Source organism: Oxyura jamaicensis, chromosome 4 (genome assembly GCF_011077185.1).
Source record: "Oxyura jamaicensis isolate SHBP4307 breed ruddy duck chromosome 4, BPBGC_Ojam_1.0, whole genome shotgun sequence".
In the NCBI taxonomy this organism is placed as follows: domain Eukaryota; kingdom Metazoa; phylum Chordata; class Aves; order Anseriformes; family Anatidae; genus Oxyura; species Oxyura jamaicensis.
Window position 1 is genome coordinate 88,167,348 of NC_048896.1, and position 18,935 is coordinate 88,186,282.

Genomic DNA, 18,935 nt, shown 5'->3' on the forward strand with positions numbered 1-18,935 from the left:
AATAATTAGAGTTTAACTGTGAAACCAACATTTCAGCAGCTCAGAACACCTGATTATGAGGCACTGTAGCACAGTTGCTCTTTGCTATTATGTGGAAGAATTGGAACGGGTTATAAAAGAAAAATGTATTACTTTTCTCCTTGAGTTTTTATACTCGTGGAACTTTAAAAACACGTGAATGCTTCAGCTGATAGCCTTACATGGTAAAATCAATGAATTCTAGGGGCCTGAAAAAGTAGCATTTCATGGGAGGTATCATCCCGCAGTAGGCAAAGCCCACACACATTGGGGTCACAAAGCACCCTTCCCTAATAGCCTGGCAGTAATTCCAACTCAAATATTTTTGGTTTTGGCCAGAATGGTCTTCACACAGTTAAGGGTTTCTTTTTTTTATATATTATTTTTAATGGAAAGATTTTCCCTTGGAAATATACACTGTTAGTAAAAAGAGAAAGACGAAGGAACACCAGCATCTCCATCACCCCTGCTACAATGCTGAGTGTTTGCCCGCGGTCTCTTCCCAGCTGGGAGATCCTTGGGGAAATATGGTTGAGAAAAAGAAACATGCAGCACCAGCTGAACAGGAATTTTCTGTTTTATATGTTCATTTCAGGGTTTTGCCTCCCTTCTCTGGGCTTTTTGCATGGTACCAGCTTTGGCTTCTGATAAAAAAGCCCCGTATACAGCTTTGCACTTGAATGGATGGCTACCGATCTTTGTTGACTCGGATGGAAGCTGTTGCTCATTTAATCTACTGGAAAACAAACCCCACGCAGCTGCACCATTCCTCCATACAAAACACGGTTTTACCTGAGCTGTTTGCCAAATGATCAAGACTTGTATATTTTGGCTTTTGTATCGTAAACCTATCAAACAGGAACAAGCCCAAACCAAACTGTGCTGGTTAGCCATTTAAAAGGAAGTCATTCTTTTCTTAAAACCATAATGAACCCGTGTTAATGACAAAGTGACAAGGCAGCTTCCTGTGGAAAGGAGCCTCATCTCTTGTTCCTGACACCTTCATTTTGACAACTCTGCCCTCAATCTCCCCAGCTGGTCTCCAGCAGATATCTGATGCCTGTTAAATACACACTTCAGTCCTACTGACTTTATTCCCATCAACCGTGTGCAACACCTGGAAATTTGAATGAGTGACAACTTAAAAGGAGAACGTTACTGATGGTTTTAATCTCAATTCTTTAAACAGTTTTTCAAGTTTCAGTTTATATACCCATGGGTAAACAATAAACAGGACCTAAACTGAGGACCTCTACAAAGTACTCCAACGTGCACTGAAGTGCCTGAGCCCTTTGCCTAACTGGGACCTTGGACAATGATGTTTTACTGTTATTATTCCTTAACTGACCATCAGGCTGGCGAGCAGAAGCCTACATCTCCAACAACATCTTGGCACAGGGTTTAATGCAGAGAGGCTGAGTCCTCCTGGGGACCTGGGGAGGGTTTAGCCTCCTTCTTCATCCCGGATTTCCCACTGCTAGCTGATAAAGAAGCCAGCAGGGGGAACAGGCACTGAGCTCTCCCAACAGTTGCTTCTTGCATCTGGACATGCAGCTGATGTAGGCACTCACAAAACGTCCCGCTGCAAAGCAGCGCTGCTGGGAAGAAGCTTTCAGACTGACTGGGGTTACAGCTCCCATCACCCGAGTATCAGTCCTGCGTCCTAAGAAAACCATCCTCACTGCTGGCAAACAGCTATCCCCCTTTGAACTTAAAGTGTTTCTACTGCAAGTCAGGTTATGAAGGTTCCCCCATGCCGCTCTCCCAAACTCCTACTGGGATTAAGCCAACCTTAAAAGCATCTTTTCAAACCCCGCAGCAGAGAGCTGTAAGCACAGGTTTCCACAGGTAGGAATGACTGGGGATCAGCTGCCGTGAGGGCTAAGGGAGGCCGCTCCGCCTCTTGCTAGCAGCACTGGGATTAATGAGTTTGCAGCTTTAATGGGTTCATACTGAGGAGGAGGCAATTCACGCACTGGGCTCCCAAGATATGATTCAGATTCAACCATTTATTAGTTCAGCCGAAGCAGTAATGAGTCGGGAATTACCAAGAGACACTTCTGAGGAAGATCTGCACTTGCAGCGTTACTGCTGCTGCCCGTAGCACACAGGCTGCAGAGAAACAGGCAATTTTTGGACCTTTCAGCAGAGCAAAAAGGCAGTGACTCGCTGGGAAGCACCTTCCACAACGAGAAGCAGCTGGCCCAGCTACACTAAAATGCTTTTGTGTGGATTCACTTATAAGGATAAGATACTTCATCTCTGTAGCTGCTTGGCTCATCCCAGCAATAATTCACTTTCTGTGTGGTTCAGAGCTCTGCATACTTAAGCGTGTCAGTATTTCCATCAAATGTCTGCTCCTCTTAGACATCAATACTTGTTTCGGGCTGAGCCTGGAAGTGTTTTATTTTGGTTTGAACGCAGGCAGCTCTCAAGAGCTGCAGAAGGATATACGGGGATTTATTTCTCCTGGGCTGATATTCCTGGGCTGCCTATCGCTCCCCCAAAACTTTAAGCCAACCTGCACCCTGGCTGATGCCCTCCCTGGTGTCGGGGACTATTTCCAGGTGCTGTGACACAAAGCACCATGGCTGCTCCGGGAGGTGAAGGACGATGGCGCCTGGGGGATGCTCAGTGGGGTGGGGGAGCCCCAGGACTTTGGACAGGCTTGAGGCTCGCCACCGTCAGTACCATGACTAAATATTCCTCACCCCGATCCAGAGCCCTGAAAATCCCAGGGAGGTTTTTCCATGATTATTTCACAGCTCAGTGGTGACATTAACCAAGCGGCTCTGGTGGCTCGTGTTTAAGTGGAGAGCATTTTCCTCTGTTCAATCTGTATTTGCCATGTTAACAAGCAGAAAGATAGCAGCACTCTACTCATTTCCTCTCTGTAGGTTAATTCAAAACTGTTTTCTCGTTCTATGTATTTTATTGCGCTAAATCCACCGTGACAGAATATATTATAGGATCACAGGGTAACAGCCACACCGAGCTTTCTCCTGCAGAGACTGGTGTCCTGTTCCCAGGAAAAAATGATTGCAGCTACTGAGCCCGTGGCTCACTGCTGTAGGGACATGGAAACCTCCCCAGGCCCTGCACTGCTGGGATGAATGAGGCCATGGTGCCAGAGAGGACACAGGTTATCCCCAGGCTCAAATCAGTGCCGTCTCCTCCTTGTGGGGTCAGTCCTGGTCTCTACGTAACTGTCCCATGATGTTACTGGGGGCCATGGTAGTATTATTCCCCACAACAGTCTGATGGAAATATGCAGAGGAATAAAATAAAGCACTTTCTGCTTTCAACTGTCCCACAGTAAAATCTGAGCAAAGAACCCTTTCGTTTTTATTTTTTCCCAAAACCCACACCATGTTTTTCACTTTCCCTCCATGCAGGCTGGCCAGTCTGCACCACGGCAAGAAGCCAGCTGTGTTGAGCCCAGTTTCCTACAGCTGCAGCCCAGTATACTAGTCCTAGTATGAAGCTTCATCAGCCTGATCCCTCTCAACAGGGCTCCAGCTTGCTAGCAACCCTGTGTCCCCCAATATATGCATGTCCTCCCCTCAGGGGCTTCTGTCCTGGGAAGAGCAAGCCCCATAGATGAAAATGAGAATAAGCCTCTCTTTTCTGGCTGCATGTTGTTCATTTGGGATGTGCCATCATTTATAAGGGCAGCCAGGAGTGCTGGCAAGCAGTGACAAGCAGACACTGTGCCAGCTCCCGTGCCAGCATCCTGCAATGTTCCCAAACCAGGATGTGCCACCCCCTCCCCAGAGACGCACACAGGCCCCAGGGAACATTGAAACCCACCCAAAAAGCCCCAAACCTGGCACCAAGCAGCCCCCCAAGACCCATCCTCCTGGCGAAACCATGGGGGACAGCAAGGAGCAGGGGCATGATAAGATGGTGGGACTGCCTGCTCACCCCATCCCTGCCTCATTAGGGCAAAAAAGACTGGTGGAGTGGTAGGAAAGTGGCCCATCTCTGGTCACCCTTACAACAACACATTATATATCTATTATATATACATATGTTATTATTTTTTGTAAGCATTTTATGCAAGGTAACGCTTCCCCTTTTTCTGCAGCATGTGTGATGGTGTCAGTGGAGCATCCCTGCCTGCCCACATCCTCACCAACCTGGACAGAAGGGGCACCAGTGAGCACATCCCCAAGGGATGCCTGGCCAAAACATCATTTCCAGCAGCGAGGCACAAACAGGTTATCTCCTCCACTCAACAGGGCTCCTGAGGACTCACACCTCTGTAAAACCCCAAAGCCTGTTCACTTCTGTAAGTGAAATGACTCGGTCACTTCTGTAGAAGCCTAAGCTGTGATTTAAAAAATTGCCTTTAGGAAACAACGCCTGAAAACAGTTTGCTTCAGCCATTTGAAGGGGTTGCTTTATCTTTCACCTGCTGTCTGCTCTGGGATGTGGGGGGGTTCTTCTGGAAAAGCTTAAAATAGCTTTCCTAATAATAAAGAAAGGTAAACTGTTTATACAGTATTACCACTGCAGCGCCTGTGCGACTGCTACCAGACAGCATTTCTTCCACGGCCTTAACAAGTGTGCTGAGCTCTATTACCACCCAGGGATTTTTTTTTTTTTCGTATTTTTTTATTTTAGATTTGTGTATTACGAGGAAAGCAAACTTTCTTCCTAGAGAATCTCCAGAATAATAACCAGGTTTAATTCTTGAATCATATGCATTTTTTTCATAAACAAGAGATTATGGGAAAAAAACCTCTAGTGTTTAGCTTGGCTATCCCCAACAGCGACTTTGGAAGGGCTTCTCAAATGGAAAAGCAGATGTTGCAAATCTGCCTTATCTACGGAGCAACTGTTGACTCTGTTGTGCAAATCCTAATTTACATCTGCATGAAAGGTTTCAGAGATTAAATGGCATTCAAGAAGGAATATTAGCTTTTCTCCCTCCCTCCAGCCCTCCTTTGAATGGATTTACTACTGGCAATTAGCTTTCTGTTCCACCGGCCAAGTAGAAAACAGGATTCATCAGGACTCTACAGTATCCTCCTTTTAATGGACTGTTTTCTCAAATCACCCAATTCAGATGCTGAGAGTTAAAAGAAGAAATAAATCGTCACAAAGCCAAAATAGTTACAAAAACACTTTGGCTGGGAGGATTTCCCTGTGGCACTTGGAAACCCCTAAGGAGTAAAAAAAATAAAAAATAAAAAAATAGAACAAATCAAAGGGGTCTCCTGGCTACACCCAGGAAAAATGGGAATGCAAAACCCCAGGAACACAAAGCTTTGGTTGCTGCTGAGAACAGAGTGCCTGTCCCAAGGACAGCCTTCAGCTGGGAGTTTGCCGGCTTAAAGGAACAGACACTGATGGGTATTTTCCTTAAAGTTTGGCCAGATTTTCATTTGTTCCTTTAATAAAAAAAAAAAAAAAAAAAAAAGAACAAGAAGCAACTACCACCCATATCTGTCTCACAGTTCTGCACTTTTTTTTTCTGAAGTAAAGAAAAAAAAAAACGAATGAAATGTCCTCCACTTCAACATCAGTGGTTCCTAAAGACAGGTAGTGGGGATGCTGATGGTCCCAGGCATCCCATGGGAGCTTCTGGCTTGTGCTGAAGCACCTCAAGAATGCCCACATAGATAGTTCCTGTTCTCCTGGGTGCCAAAGGCTTCATGTTGGTCCTGCTTTACTCCAGAGAAGGACAGTAACTGAGCCCACACTCAGTCATAACCCAGCCCACCTCACCCAACCATGGTAGCTAACCACGGTCAACCTGGACCTCTTCCTACACAAGTCTGAAGGATGGGACACCCATTGGGCTGATCCTAGGGGAAGCACAACCATAGGTTGTCTGTTTGGTGTCTGCCTCACGTTGCCACAGGAGTGGTGGCCAACTCAGTCCCAGCTTTCGGATCCGTGGAGTGACATGGTGGTACGGGAGGAGTGAGGCCAAAATCACTGGCTGCACAGGGTAGCAGTAGTGTCCTGGCTTGGTCTCAATTGGCTGATCCTGTCACAAAATGGTCAAGGCTTTAAATTTCTGCTCCTCATGCCTGAGGAAGTTTAAAAAAATCATTGCTGTAATGAGTAAATGACCAGCACTACTGGCTGAAGCCAGTAGAGGCCGTTACGGAAACTGAGGCCTAGACTGAGGCTTCCCATCTTCCCAAAGGCCTGAGCAAAGCTCATCCTCAGCCTCCACTCAAGCAGGACTGGCTCCCAGAACCACGCCAAAGTGCACAAAAAACCACCATGGAGTGGAGGTCCTGAGCAAACCAAGCTCTTCAGGCATCAGCACACCATGCTTCCCGGACCAGGCAGTTCGGCAGGGTCCTCCTCTACACCCTCATTTCTTTCTGAAAATCCTTCAAAAACTCATCACATTGAGAGTTCTCGACCTCAGGGCAGGTTTTCAGCTATCTGGTGAATGCTAGTAGAACATTCAGCACCTTTTCAATGCTCTTGAAGACATCTTTTTTAAACAGTATGTCGCCACCAGGCCCAACAGTTGAGGTTCACCTCAGAGGGAGTTTCTATGGGATGCAGACCCGGAATAGTGAGAATACAATTCCCAGCCTGGTCCAGGCAGGCACTTGTGATGCTTTCCTGAAGCGGGTTTTGAGATCACATGGTGCTAGAAAAAATTTGCCGTAAGGCCCCAAACTTTCCCCTTCGGTTCACAGCTATGCAGCCACCAAATCCCAGCGCCTCTGCGTTTCCCTTGCACTTCTCATGTGCGCTCCTCTAATCTTCATTTAATGCAGGCAGCTGGCTGTAAATACCCCGGAACAATGACTTTAATCCTAAGTATCCTGAAGCCCCCCTTCCTCCCTGCGCCAAAACTGACGAAAAATAAAAAGAACAGCCTCATGACAGCAAGATGGAGAAATCCAAGCTAGCCACTGGGCCAAAAGAGCAGAAAGGCACAATGAGCTAAATTTTGCCTGGCCCGCTAATTAAAAACGGAAGCGACCATACTCTGGAGCCAGTGATGGGAGGTGGGGGGAGTTTTCATGCTATTCAAAACCCGGCTTCCAACTGGGACCATATTCACTCCACATTAATTGTCATTCCAACTACGAGTGTCCTAGTTTCAAAATGAAAACTACTCTCCAGCGTAGCTAGTGAAAACCAACACCAGTTTCAAGGCATTAAACAAAATTTATTGATTGCATTTTCCCACCCACTAAAACTTTAATAAGCATTAAACCTCAAACTCCTGGCCCTGTTTCCTCCCTCTACCCTCTCTCTCCATAAAAAGGGTCAGGCCCCTCTATATGGAGATTAGGGCTTAATGTTTGGTATTTGTTTATGAGCCTATCAATTGCCTCTATTTCAGGAGGGGGAAAAAAGCACATCTGAAAAAAAAAAAAAAAAAAAAAAAAAAAAAACCTGGTGCACACGGATTAAGAGAGGGCAAAGGTTTAGGATAGTTTCTTTTTCTTTTTTTTTTTTTTCCCAACTGATTGTGGGTTTTAGATATATTACTGATCACGTTTATATGAATGAAAATAAGCAAATATTTCCCTTTTTGCAAGCTTCCCTTGAGTTACATAAAATGGCATTTTTCAAAGATCCCTATTTCTCAGTAATAAGACACAGAACTTCGAGGCTTCTCTGCTAGCTGTTTTCAGCTGTGTAAAAGGGAAAAAAAATAATTTGGGGGCCACTTTGTCTGCATACTTAGCAAAGAAAACAAAGGCCAAACATTTGAAATGCAAAGGTCAGTGATTAAGCCCAGAAATCCATATCTAGGCATCAAAATGAATAGCCAGATTTTAAGAGTGCTTAAGTGCTTTTAATGCGGAGCCTGACCTGGCTCAGCATCTTTCAAAATCAAGCCTGTTATTTCAATGCCTCGAGCGAGATGGAGGTGCCAGGTACCCAAATTGCAGAAGTCTAATCTCCTTTCGTGAAGGCTGAGCTGTTGTAATCTAAAGTCGCGAATGACAAACCAAGATTTTATTATTTAGAAGGCACATCTCACTAAAGCTGCAACACTTTGCCCTTGTGCAAAACTCAACGCTTGCCCTTCAGCAGTACGAGAAAGGGTTTTGAGAGATGGTAAAATAAAAGTGGTTGTCGAAAATTCTTTTATTTCTCTTCTTTAAAGAAGGCTGCTGAAGGGATTAGACAGCTTGGAGTTCACTGCTCTGTTAAATCAACCTTACAGTATTTTTTCAGCTTGTTTGACTTGCTGTTTCTGTATACATTTTGTGTTTTCACCTTTCTGCATTCAAATCCCATGCTAGCATTTGTTCTGGGCTTCTCACAGGAAACTTGGTCAACTCTTTATTTGTATTAAGTCTACGGAGTTATAGAAAACAGACTTGGAAAACAATCCCTAAATTAGCAGGACTTACCGGCATACATGCCTAGGCGCACACACACAGAGTGCTGCATACCATCCTACCCGAACACGGCGTTTTATCATTTCCAGCAGCAACAGCAGGGCATCAGGTTCAGCAGCACGGACCTTTTAATGGTCTCGTGCAACCATATCTATTACAGCGGGTTTCTGACGGCACGTAATAAATTAAGAGAGAGTTCAAGGAAGTCATGCGTGTCTCAGTTCCCACTCCCTACAAACTGCTTTAATGCTCCCAAATAATTATCCTCTAGGAACTGAACCACGGTCGGCTCCAGAAATGCCAGCAGCAGGTTAGACAGCTCCACACACAGCTATTTTAATGCATCCATAAGGAAAGGCACTCTCTGTGGAGCGTCCTGCAGTAGGACACAGCTGGTCCTGCCTGCAGGAGCCTGGGACTTTCTACAGACTCTCTCAGGAACCTGCTCCATCCTCCATGGTCTGACCTTCCCAGCTTTTCCCTTCCTTTCCATCCCCCAAAAAATGCTTAAAAAATCTCGTCACTCCGCAAATGAGCTCCCACACATCCCTGTGAGATGGATGCCATTGTGACAGTGGGGTTGGTCATTGCAACGGGCAAGAGAAAGGAGGAAGAAAAGAGCCATTTCTCTTCTGCAAACAGAAACCGTGGTACATAAATCTGAGGCCAGTGGCCACACACGGGCTGGCTTTGTCTGAAAGCCAGCCACCACTGGCAAGCTCCAGTGGGGCTCCCTTGGGTGGGGTGGGTGGATGAACTACCAACACCCGGCAGCACAAGCCAAGACATGAAGTTGAACCCTCCCCACATATTTATATCTATTTCTTCATGTAGATGTACATATCCATAAGAAGAGCGAGAGCTGCTCACAGCAGTGAGACCACTGAGCAGTTCAGACCCACAAGTGACCCAAAATCTGGGCTCTGGCCCCTCCACTCCCTAGCAGAGGACTGGCATCCAATTCAGCATTACCTCCTCTTCCTTCTAGCCCCAAGACACTGCATGCTGCTCCTACAGCTCCTCCTCACCCCAAAACCAGACAAGCTCAAGCAGCAGTGGATGACATTCCTGCGAAGACTGCACCACTTGTCCGTGCCTCATTTGCTATGCACTGGGAGCAGGGGGGCAGAGGGGACGAAAACCTCCACTTCAAACATTTACGCATATTTTGAAAGCACCTGAGAAGGCTTCAGGCGCCTTTTGCCAGGACTAACACATTCCACCGACATGATTACCTTATCCAGAGGGCTCCTAGCAGGAAGCATTTGTGTTGTGTGTAGGGTTGCGATAGCCAGAATCAGGTGGGCAGCCCAGTTTATGGGGCTGGGACCCACCATGGAAATCAGAGCAGCGGGGACAAAGCTGTCCCTTTTTGCCTGCTCTGAGAGAGAAGGGTACAGGGGAACCCTACTGTGCCCCCAGCCGCCTGTGTGGTTCCTCTCCCTCCATGAAGACATCCCAATGAAAATGCCCTCTGCCTTCTCAAATCCATCGCTGAGGGCAATAAGGCAGGAATCTCATTTCCCCACTAAATATCACACAGGTTGGAGTCCCTGTACAACTCAACAAACTCGTGCAAGGACTGTTTTTCCTTTCTTTTTTTTCTGGGCTGCATGCAGATGGTTAAGCCAGGGGCAGATCTCAAAAGCATTTCTGGGGCAGGATGCTTCAGGTTTGGGTTTCCTTTGCCTCTGTGTCTAAATGACAGCAACACTAATTGAACTGCTGGCCAAAACTGAAGTGTGACCCCACACTCTGGGGACTCTTATTTGCTGGAGCCACTCAATCTCCTCTAATAATGGGTAGAAGAAACGATGGCAAGAGAAGTTGCCACAGTCAAGGCTCTCTCTCTGAGATACCCAAGGCTGAATGAAAGATCTAGTATCCATAACGTAGTATCTACACTTAGATTCTATGGTATTTACTGTATTTATACGGTATTTCAGCTGGGCTGGGAGCTGGGGATGCAGCTGTGTGAGGACAAGAACATGGTTTTACCGGTTATCTCCAAAGCAAACATCAGCACACCCCAATAGCATTTTATACTCTTGCTCCCAAGGCAGGGAAATCAGGAGCCTGGAAAGCCTGAAACTTATTTTTATGCTTAATTACAGTTCTTGAGTGCTTGACACCAGGCACTCACTCATTACCTTTTTGACAATGATGCCTTTGGGCTCATGGGGAAGGAACGCTTCACGCTTGGCCATCACTCACTACATTTGCAAGCGCTTAACGCAGAAGAAGGTGGGTGATGGATTTGTAGCAATTTTGGGAAAGGATGCAGAGAGGACACCATCTGCTCTTTCTTACTTTTTTGCCTTCCTTTCTGCAATTTATCAGTTTGCGGACTGGGAGGCCGAGGTTTCTCTTCTCCCAGCCCTGGGGAGGAGAGGCAAGGACGAGGGGCGCGATGGGCAGGGGGAGGCTGTGGGCTGACCGATCGCCAGGCACCCAACCCACTGCATGCTGCAAGAAAGAGACTGAGTTTTCCCTGGAAAAAAAAAAAAAAAAATTCTTTCATGCAAATCTGCAGGAGCGTGTGTAACACGCCGGCTGTAAGATGAATGTATTTTTTATTTTATTTTGCAAGTGTTCCCCCCTGTTCCAACTACATTTGTTCGCAGTTCGTGCCTTGCGCAGGAAATACCAACTAATTTATGCACCTCCATTTACTGCCCCCCCTACTTCTGCACGAATCCCCAGCTATTAACATAACTATTTAAACTGGACATGTTTTCTTAAACATTCCTCCTCTTTCATAAACTGCCAAGTGACAGTTGTTTACTGTCAACAAGCCTGGGTACTCCAAGACAGGGAGAAATATGCCCTTTCAAAAGGCAGACATATCGGCTACCAAAAGAAGATTAAAATCTGGTGTTTTTCTCTTCTCCCTCCCCAAAAATGCTTTATTCGTACAGGCTCCACGTGATACAGATCAGCAGAGATAATGCTATGCTTAATTCCGATCATTCTTTTAATTAAAGATTGGCTTATGGAGGATTTATCTTTGGTTGCACATGCTAGTTGTCAGTGCACACTCCAAACTCCCTAATCTTCCCACTGCAAATGTTCCCCCCCCCCATTTTTAGCTCCGATACCCCCAGCACATTTCAGGGAACCAGCGTGCTAATCTTGCAGACCCTGCTATCGGCCACAAATAAAACGCTTGCCCTGGGGATCTATACAGAGAAGTTAAAAAATTTAGGGGGGAAAAAAAAAAATCACATCACTGTTTACTTCAAGACCTACAGTCTCCTAATAAGCTGCTGAAATATTTTGCTGGGAGGGAATTTCTTGCATTTGAGTCTTGCACATGAAAGCGGGAAATAGGAAAAAAAAAAATGCAACGCAGCTCTCTGAGAAAACCATTTTCCCGTGCCTGTGAAGAGCTGGGGGAGCTCCTCCAGGGTTTCTCTGCTGTACCACGGTGGTTCCTCGCCGAGTGCTGCTGCTGTAACCCACATCACACCAGCTCCTGCTCTGGTGCAAGCAGCACCAGAGCACTGTGCAGGAGGGTCCAGGCAGCATCGGTTAGTGAGGTACCACGAATTTGCATCCAGGCTTAATGGGGGGCATAAAAACCTGCAATGGCTCGGTGCAAAGGCAGCCTCTGGCCAAAAGCAATATGGAAAGAGAAGGTCCTGGGCCAGCTCTTTCGCAGGGCACGGGAGGTCTGGGGATGGCCCTGGAGCAGCAGAGGCAGGCACCTCCCCACCTTCCTAAAGTTTCCTCTGCTTGTTAAAATGTTTGGGTCATTAGAAAACTTTGTGAACAATCCCCGCTTATGCTAAACAGTCGCTCCCACCACGATCTGTTAACGGCTCCAGCCTGCTCCCTTGGAAATCAATGGGGGCTTTTTTGCTTAGGATTCAATAGGCGCGGGATCAGGACCTCATTATTATTTTTACAGGACTACAAGCAGCAGCGAGTAGTGAAACCCCCAAAACAAAGCAACGAACCCTCTGAACCGGGAGCCGAAGTCACCCCAAAGGGCCTTTACAAACTCTGCCAAGCATCCAAATAAAGTGAAAAATCCCAATTCTCGGGAGCTTTCACTCTTTTTACAGGGAGAGCGGGAGGCTGCCGAGGGCTGGTCGCATCATCTGGACCCAGGAGCATCTATCTCCCGTACCTCCCTGCCCTCAAAAGAAAAGCCTGGATAGATGTCTATTTTGCTTTCCCCTGGGAAAACACTCATCTCCCTCAAAAAAACACACAAATCAGCACGTTGCCGTGGATCACCCTAACGTTTTAAGGCAGTCGGGCAGCGCGTGGGACGACCATCGGTGGTGCTGGTGCCGCGGTGCTCCCGGGGCACGCTGCCTCTGGCACGCAGGGCAGCCTGCAGGGTTTTCCAGCCGCAGATCGCAGCCCCAGACTGCGTCCTTCCCTCACCCGAAAACTTGGAAGCCTTCTCACTTCTGAGTCATTAATACTTTTAACCCCTCGCAACCTGCGGAGATGGCACGGCCCCAAAATCCCACAGATGCTCGACGTGTAAGCACATGGTAATTGTTTTGCATACGGCTCTGCGCGATAAAGAGACTACAGCGCGCTTCCAAGTTTTAATATAACCTTTTTATTGAACTGAGTCTTTATCTTCCCCTCCTCTCTGGGCCTTGAGGAAGCAAGGCCAGCTCACTGAAGCTAGCTCCCCCTCTGCTACAAATACCACACCTTTTTTAGATGAATACATCTGAAACTGAAGCGGTTACTGGAGAAGTGCTTTCTCGCTTTGCTGCGCTGCAATTCTTCAAAAATAAAAGCTTTGCTAAGTTGTGTAACCTGAGTGTCACAGAAAAAAAAAAAAAGGAAAAAAAAAAAACAATTTAACTGCTGGGCTTGTCCCTATCCACCTGAATGCTGCAACCCCCCCAGATAGCCTATCAGAATGATAGGGCAGGTTTACGTCTGATTACCTTTCACATTTTAACTACTAAGTTTACCAAAGGTTTTACTCGGCTCATATCTCACAGTTCTTGTTTGCTTTTGATATTACAGAAACTTCCTGGTCATTCAATCCAAGGACCTGATACTTTAGGGGGAAGCAACATCAGGAATACCGCATTCCCCGCAGGAATAAAAGCCCTTCTTCACACATCCAGAGCTTTAAATCATATCTACGACACTTGGCAACCTGAGCTGCGAGCTATCAGGAAGGAGGCACTGGGGCTGTCAGCTCCAATTCAGGGAAAAGGCACATTTTTTTTACGAGGTCACCAGATAAACAGCCCAAAGAGGGGCAGACAGCAAACTATGGTTAGCTATGATAAGCTATGTAGGAGGCCTAGGTAAAAAAGCCCGGGTGTCACAAGGTAATTTAAGGTGCTTTCAGCATCGAATGCATCTTCAGACACGGCTTTAGCCTGCGGCTTGCCCAGGGGGTGCTGTGGGATTTACTCCTCCAGCAGCCTGGGCTGCCCACTTGCAGGGACCAGGCATGGCTTTACCCAGCTCCAGCCTCGTTTGCTGCAAAGAAAAAAAAAAAAAGGGGTGTATGGAGCATTTGTAACGAGCGACCGTCCCCTGGCACCCGGCCTGGGGGGATGAAGTTTATAAACCAAACAGTGTTCAGAGGCATGAAACAGCAAACGTTGAAAGCCGTCCACCAAACCGCGCTGCCGACCGGCTCGGAGGGTGCTGAGTCAGCAGGCTGTTTCAGGCTGCTTTTCTTTTCTGAAAAAAGGAGAAAAAGGTATGCAGAGCCAGACAAACTGACTCCCAGGGCACAGGGAAGGTTACAAGCATGCAGCACACTAGGAAAAAGAGGTAAGTCCTTTCAAATGAGGAAGCAGAATAAGACTAACGTAGGTTTAATCGATGCCTGTGCATCAGGTCCAGCCCAGCTGGGAAAAAGTTGCCCAGCTAGGAAGGGAATTTCACCTGCCTTCCTAATAGAAATATCTGAACTTGTAGCATTCCTGATCAGTATCCATATACACTAAAAACTGCCAAAAGCTAAACTCTTGGGGACAACACGGTCACTTCTTCACCTCTTCTGAAGCCTCAGGGCTCGTGCCCAAGCTCCAGCACCGCATCCTGCCCCCTCCAGCGACTGCCAGCAAAACGTCCCGGCCGGCACGGACACCAAGCTTCAGCTACAGCCCTGCCACAGCTCTGCCTGCCAGCTGACAGGGCACTGTCAGAAACGTGTTGGTCTAACGCTGCTGTGAAGTGGAAATTTGGTTAACCGGTCAGAAACCAGGGTCACCCCCTGCCTTTTTGGGTCCCTGACTTAAAGAGCAGACACACGCAGTGAGCGTGCCGAGAGGACAGCTCTCTGAGCACACAGTCGGGTATCAAAGTTCACTTTTACTGACTATACACAAAGGGGAAAAAATTGTTTCCCGGCCTTACGGAGGCGGAAAAAGCCCTCCCCAAAATTTCACATGAAATTTCGCTTTGCTCAGGCTGCAGGACTGGATCCCTCTGGATGGGAACAGTCCTGGCGCAGCGGAGATGCTGCACCAAAACTTCAAAACCCATGCTCGAGCAGGCTGCTGGACAGGTAATGCTTTCCCCAACAGCCCTGAAGATTTGTTGGAGAGAGTCATAAAAGTTAACGTGCTGGTCAGAGTGGCTTAGCTTAATTGCATGATTTAATTAGCAGATCAACACTTCGCTAACACAATCTTCAGATTTACTTTCATCACGTTCCCTACCCCATGGTTGTTAATGAAGCCTTAATTAAAAGAAAAAAAAAACCCTCGGATTTAATTGGAGTGACCCTTGCCAATACGTGTAGAAGATGTGGGGTTACACAGCCACTGGCGAGCCCGTTAGTGAGTCAGCCTCTGCTCTGGAACAGACTTTTTTTTGCTAGGTAAGGAAAAGACAACCAAAAAAATCCATATTTCATCATCCTTCACTCGTGTCCTCTTACTTTATTACTCAATAAAACGTGCTAGTCTCAACTTTAAAGGCTTAATTGCCTTTTTTTAGCTGCTATTATTAGAGGACAACTTTTTATCTCATGGCTGCTCACTGAGTCTAAAGGGTTTCAGGTCTCGGGCACGAAGTCAGAAGCGCCACCAATTTACAAGGGGCTCCTTTAGAGGGTTTTAAAACACTTCCCTGAAGGGACCACGTGAACCCCGAGCCCTACTCCAGTGCCGTGTGGCACTCACTTCAGCACGAGAGCAATTTCAGGGTGACCTTTGGATCATTTAGGTACACAGAGCCAGGCCGCATGCAGCGCGCACCTCGCACCCGCTGCCGGGCACAAACTGGCGGGCCACCAGAGCACGGCTGCCATCAGCTGCACGAAGCACATCGTCCAAACCCAGCGCATCTCCTGCCATTCCCAAGCAGAGAAGTGACAGGAATCCGTACGTGCCCCGGCTCGGCTAAATCCCGTATTGGCACCTTTTCCGCCCTTTTGGCACTCCGTACAACTCTTTCAATGCACATACACAGCTCCGGCTGCTAACTCCCGAATGCTAAGGAGCCCCGAAATTCCCCTTTTTTCTCGTATATTGTAGGCAGACAGACACTTACAAACCAGCTACAGGAGACAGGCCAGTTATCAGAAGCTTTTAAAAGCAAAATGCTGCCGTTTCAGCCGGTCTGCTCTCTAAGAAAACAGCCAGCGTTACTTGACATTCACAAATCGTACGGAGTAATATCTTTATCTGAATACTAATGCAAATTGGACGGGCTTTTTTATATTGATGTCTATTCTGTGGCTGCTGAATAGAGTGACCGCATGCTCAAGGCTGCAAAGGAGTTCACTGACCTCCCTAATCATCTCTGTCATAGCCCCTGAATGACATACACATTCAATCCTGCCTCGCCTCTCTACTTTCATTCATAAAAAAAGAAGGGAGGGGGGTGGAAAAAAATTGACATTGTTCTTCCTGCAGCAGCCCCGAGAAAGGGAGAGAAGAGAAACTCGGCCCAGATGAGGCCCCTGGTGTTTTTAGTTTAGCTTCTATTCAGCAACAGCCCCGCCATCTGCCTCCTTCCTGCCAACAGCCGAACACCTCCCTGCGGAGATGTTAAAACCTGCACCCCCTCCACCTCCGCTAATAGCGAGTATTCATATTAGCAAACATACACATACCTCGAGAATGCCTCCCTTCAATGTGTGTTTTATGTAGCTGAGTATAGGCACAAAGCAGTAGCTGTTATAGCCTTCACAGCCCCGTGTGGAGAATTAGATCACTGGGGAAAAATCCTTCCAAGCCCCTTTATGGAAAATAAGGCCTTAGACTGTAAATGCAAAGCCCAGGGAACAACAACCCTCAGTAATGAGCCAATACCCCATGGCCCATTTGACCAGGAGAAAGAATTTGCTTTTTTACCATGCTGTTCAAAGGCTGAAAAGCAAAACGTGTTTTTGCTCGGCGCGGAAGGTTTATATCCTTTACAGTTGCTTTTGCACAACCTCTCTCCCATCCTGGGCCGGGTGCTGCTGCCTGGCCGAGGCGCCGGGCGATGCTCGGCCACTGCTTCCCTGCGCACGTGGCATCGTGGCACCCGCCCTCGCAGTCCCTGTGGCAAGCCCCCAGGGCTTCAAGTTGATGGGGAAGCCTTGGGGACATCACTGGGTGGCAAGGGGGCACTAGAGCCCTCCGCTCGGGGGCCCGATCCTGGCTCCTGGGGGGGCTTTGACAGCGACTCCACCGCCAGCGAGCCTCATCACGAGGATTTCCGCGGGAAATGCCAAAGCATGGCCGAGCTCCCCGCTGTCCCAAATGGGATGTTGTCCCCCTGGTCCCCTGGTACGGCCCCAGTGCTGAGACCCGCAGCAGGCTGTGACACCTGGGTCCCGTGTGAGCGGCACGGGGCGGCTCGCTGCCCGCACCCACCTCAGCCGTCCTGACACGGCGGCGGCGATGTTTGCCCCGTAAATCAGTTCTTTTGGCTGTGAAAAATGAGCCAAACGAGTTACACTAAGAATCTGGTGTTTTATTAGGACTTTCTTGAAAACAAAACCAACCCCCGGTGTGATTTATAGCTTTAACCAAAAGGGGTATGAAAGTAATGCCCCCACCCCCAGCCTCCACGAAGCCCATTTATTCCCCTGTCACTTTTTTGGCAACCAGGCTTCAAACCCTTTCGTGAACAATGGAAACTTTTCTGCCGGGTACATGCAAGCTGGAAGACAGGGGGCTGCGAGGGGGCTCCCGTCCATTAAACAGCTTCGAAAAATAAACAGCGACTCAGGTAGCAGCTGAGGCGTATCAGCGAGAGGCGGCGTTTCAAACCGGGGGTGATATATATAAATTTTTTAAGACTCGGTGACTTTTTTTTTTTTTCCCCATTTAGGCCACTTGAGGGGGAGGGCAGCCACCCCCTGAGCCACCTCCTCGCATCTCTCAGCCCCCTTCCCAACCCCTGCCCCAGGGAGGCGAAGCCCTTACCTGCCGGCTGCCCGCCGCTCCTCTCCGCCGCTCCTCCGCCTCTCCGCCGAGCCGATGGCAGTCCTCCGACGGCCGCCGCCAGGCAGAGGCACCAGACGGAGCCCCAGGCCGCCCCCATGCCTCCGGCACGGCGCCGGGGGAGCGGGGCCGCCGCTGCCTCCCCTCGGCCGCCTCCCGCCTCAGACATCCCCCGGCCGCATGCTGGGCGCCGCTCAGCGCTCCGCTCCGCCGCGCTGCGGGGACAGGCAGGGAGGGAGCTCAGGGGGGGCACGGAACCCCTCCCGGCACACGCACCCCTACATACACACCCCAACATCCCAACCCCCGGGCACGCACACCCCACTGCACGTACACCCCAACGCACAACACCCCCCCCCCGCCCCGGGCACACACACACCCCGACATCCCACCCCCCCCAGGGGAGAAAAGGGAGGGGGGAGGTGAAATAGTGAAGTAGGAGTGGGGTAAATAGGAGGAATGGGGCAAGTAGAAGTAATGAGAGTAATGGGATGGTAAGGATAATGTAATATATGACGATGATGAAGTAGGAGTAATGAAATAAATGAGGATAGGGAAAGGAGAGCAATGAAATAAATAAAAATGATGAAATAAGTAATGAAATTAATAAGAATGGGATAAATAAGGCTAATGAAATAAGTAATGAAATAAATAAGGATGATGAAATAAGAGCGCATAAAGTGTGTAAGACTGTATGAAGTATGTAAGAGTATATAAAGTACGCAAGAGTATATGAAATATACAAGAGTGAGAGTAAATAGAGTATACAAGAGTAAATAAATAAGAATAATGAACTAAGAGCAAGAAAATAAATAAGTATAATGAAATAAGTAAGAGTAATAAAATAAGCGAGGAGAGTGAACTAAGAGTAAGAAAATAAATAATGAAACGGGTAAGAATAATAAAGTAAGGATAAAATAAATAGTAAAAGAAGTAACGCCAAAATAAGCGATGAGAAAGATAACCAGTGACAGAATGAGGGACCCTAAGACAAAGAATCAGAAAATCGCGAAGCACCGCTCCCGCGACGGCGGCGGGCAGGGCGCTGAGCGCGGCGCGCAGCACGGAGCGGCGCCTACCTGCGCAAGCCCCGCGGCCGGCCGAGCACCGCGCATGGAGCCGCCGCCGCCGCCGCTTCCTCCTCCTCTTCCTCCTCGCCCTCCGGGTCCCGGCCGCGGTGCCGGCCGCCCTCCCT

The 18,935-nt window shown here is 48.1% G+C and overlaps 1 protein-coding gene across 6 annotated transcripts in view; it reads right to left on the reverse strand.

The window, feature by feature from the left end:
- FGFR3 (fibroblast growth factor receptor 3) overlaps window positions 1–18,928 on the reverse strand; it is a 55,840-nt gene extending 36,912 nt beyond the window's left edge. For all 6 annotated transcript variants that reach the window (XM_035324597.1, XM_035324596.1, XM_035324594.1 and 3 more), the window contains exons 1-2: window positions 18,820–18,928; window positions 17,723–17,955 (exon numbers count right to left, since the gene is read on the reverse strand). In XM_035324597.1, coding sequence (XP_035180488.1) covers window positions 17,723–17,909 — 187 coding nt within the window. In that variant the 5' untranslated portion in view covers window positions 17,910–17,955; window positions 18,820–18,928. The remainder of the gene's footprint in view (window positions 1–17,722; window positions 17,956–18,819) is intronic.
- Between the last annotated feature and the right edge of the window lie 7 nt (window positions 18,929–18,935).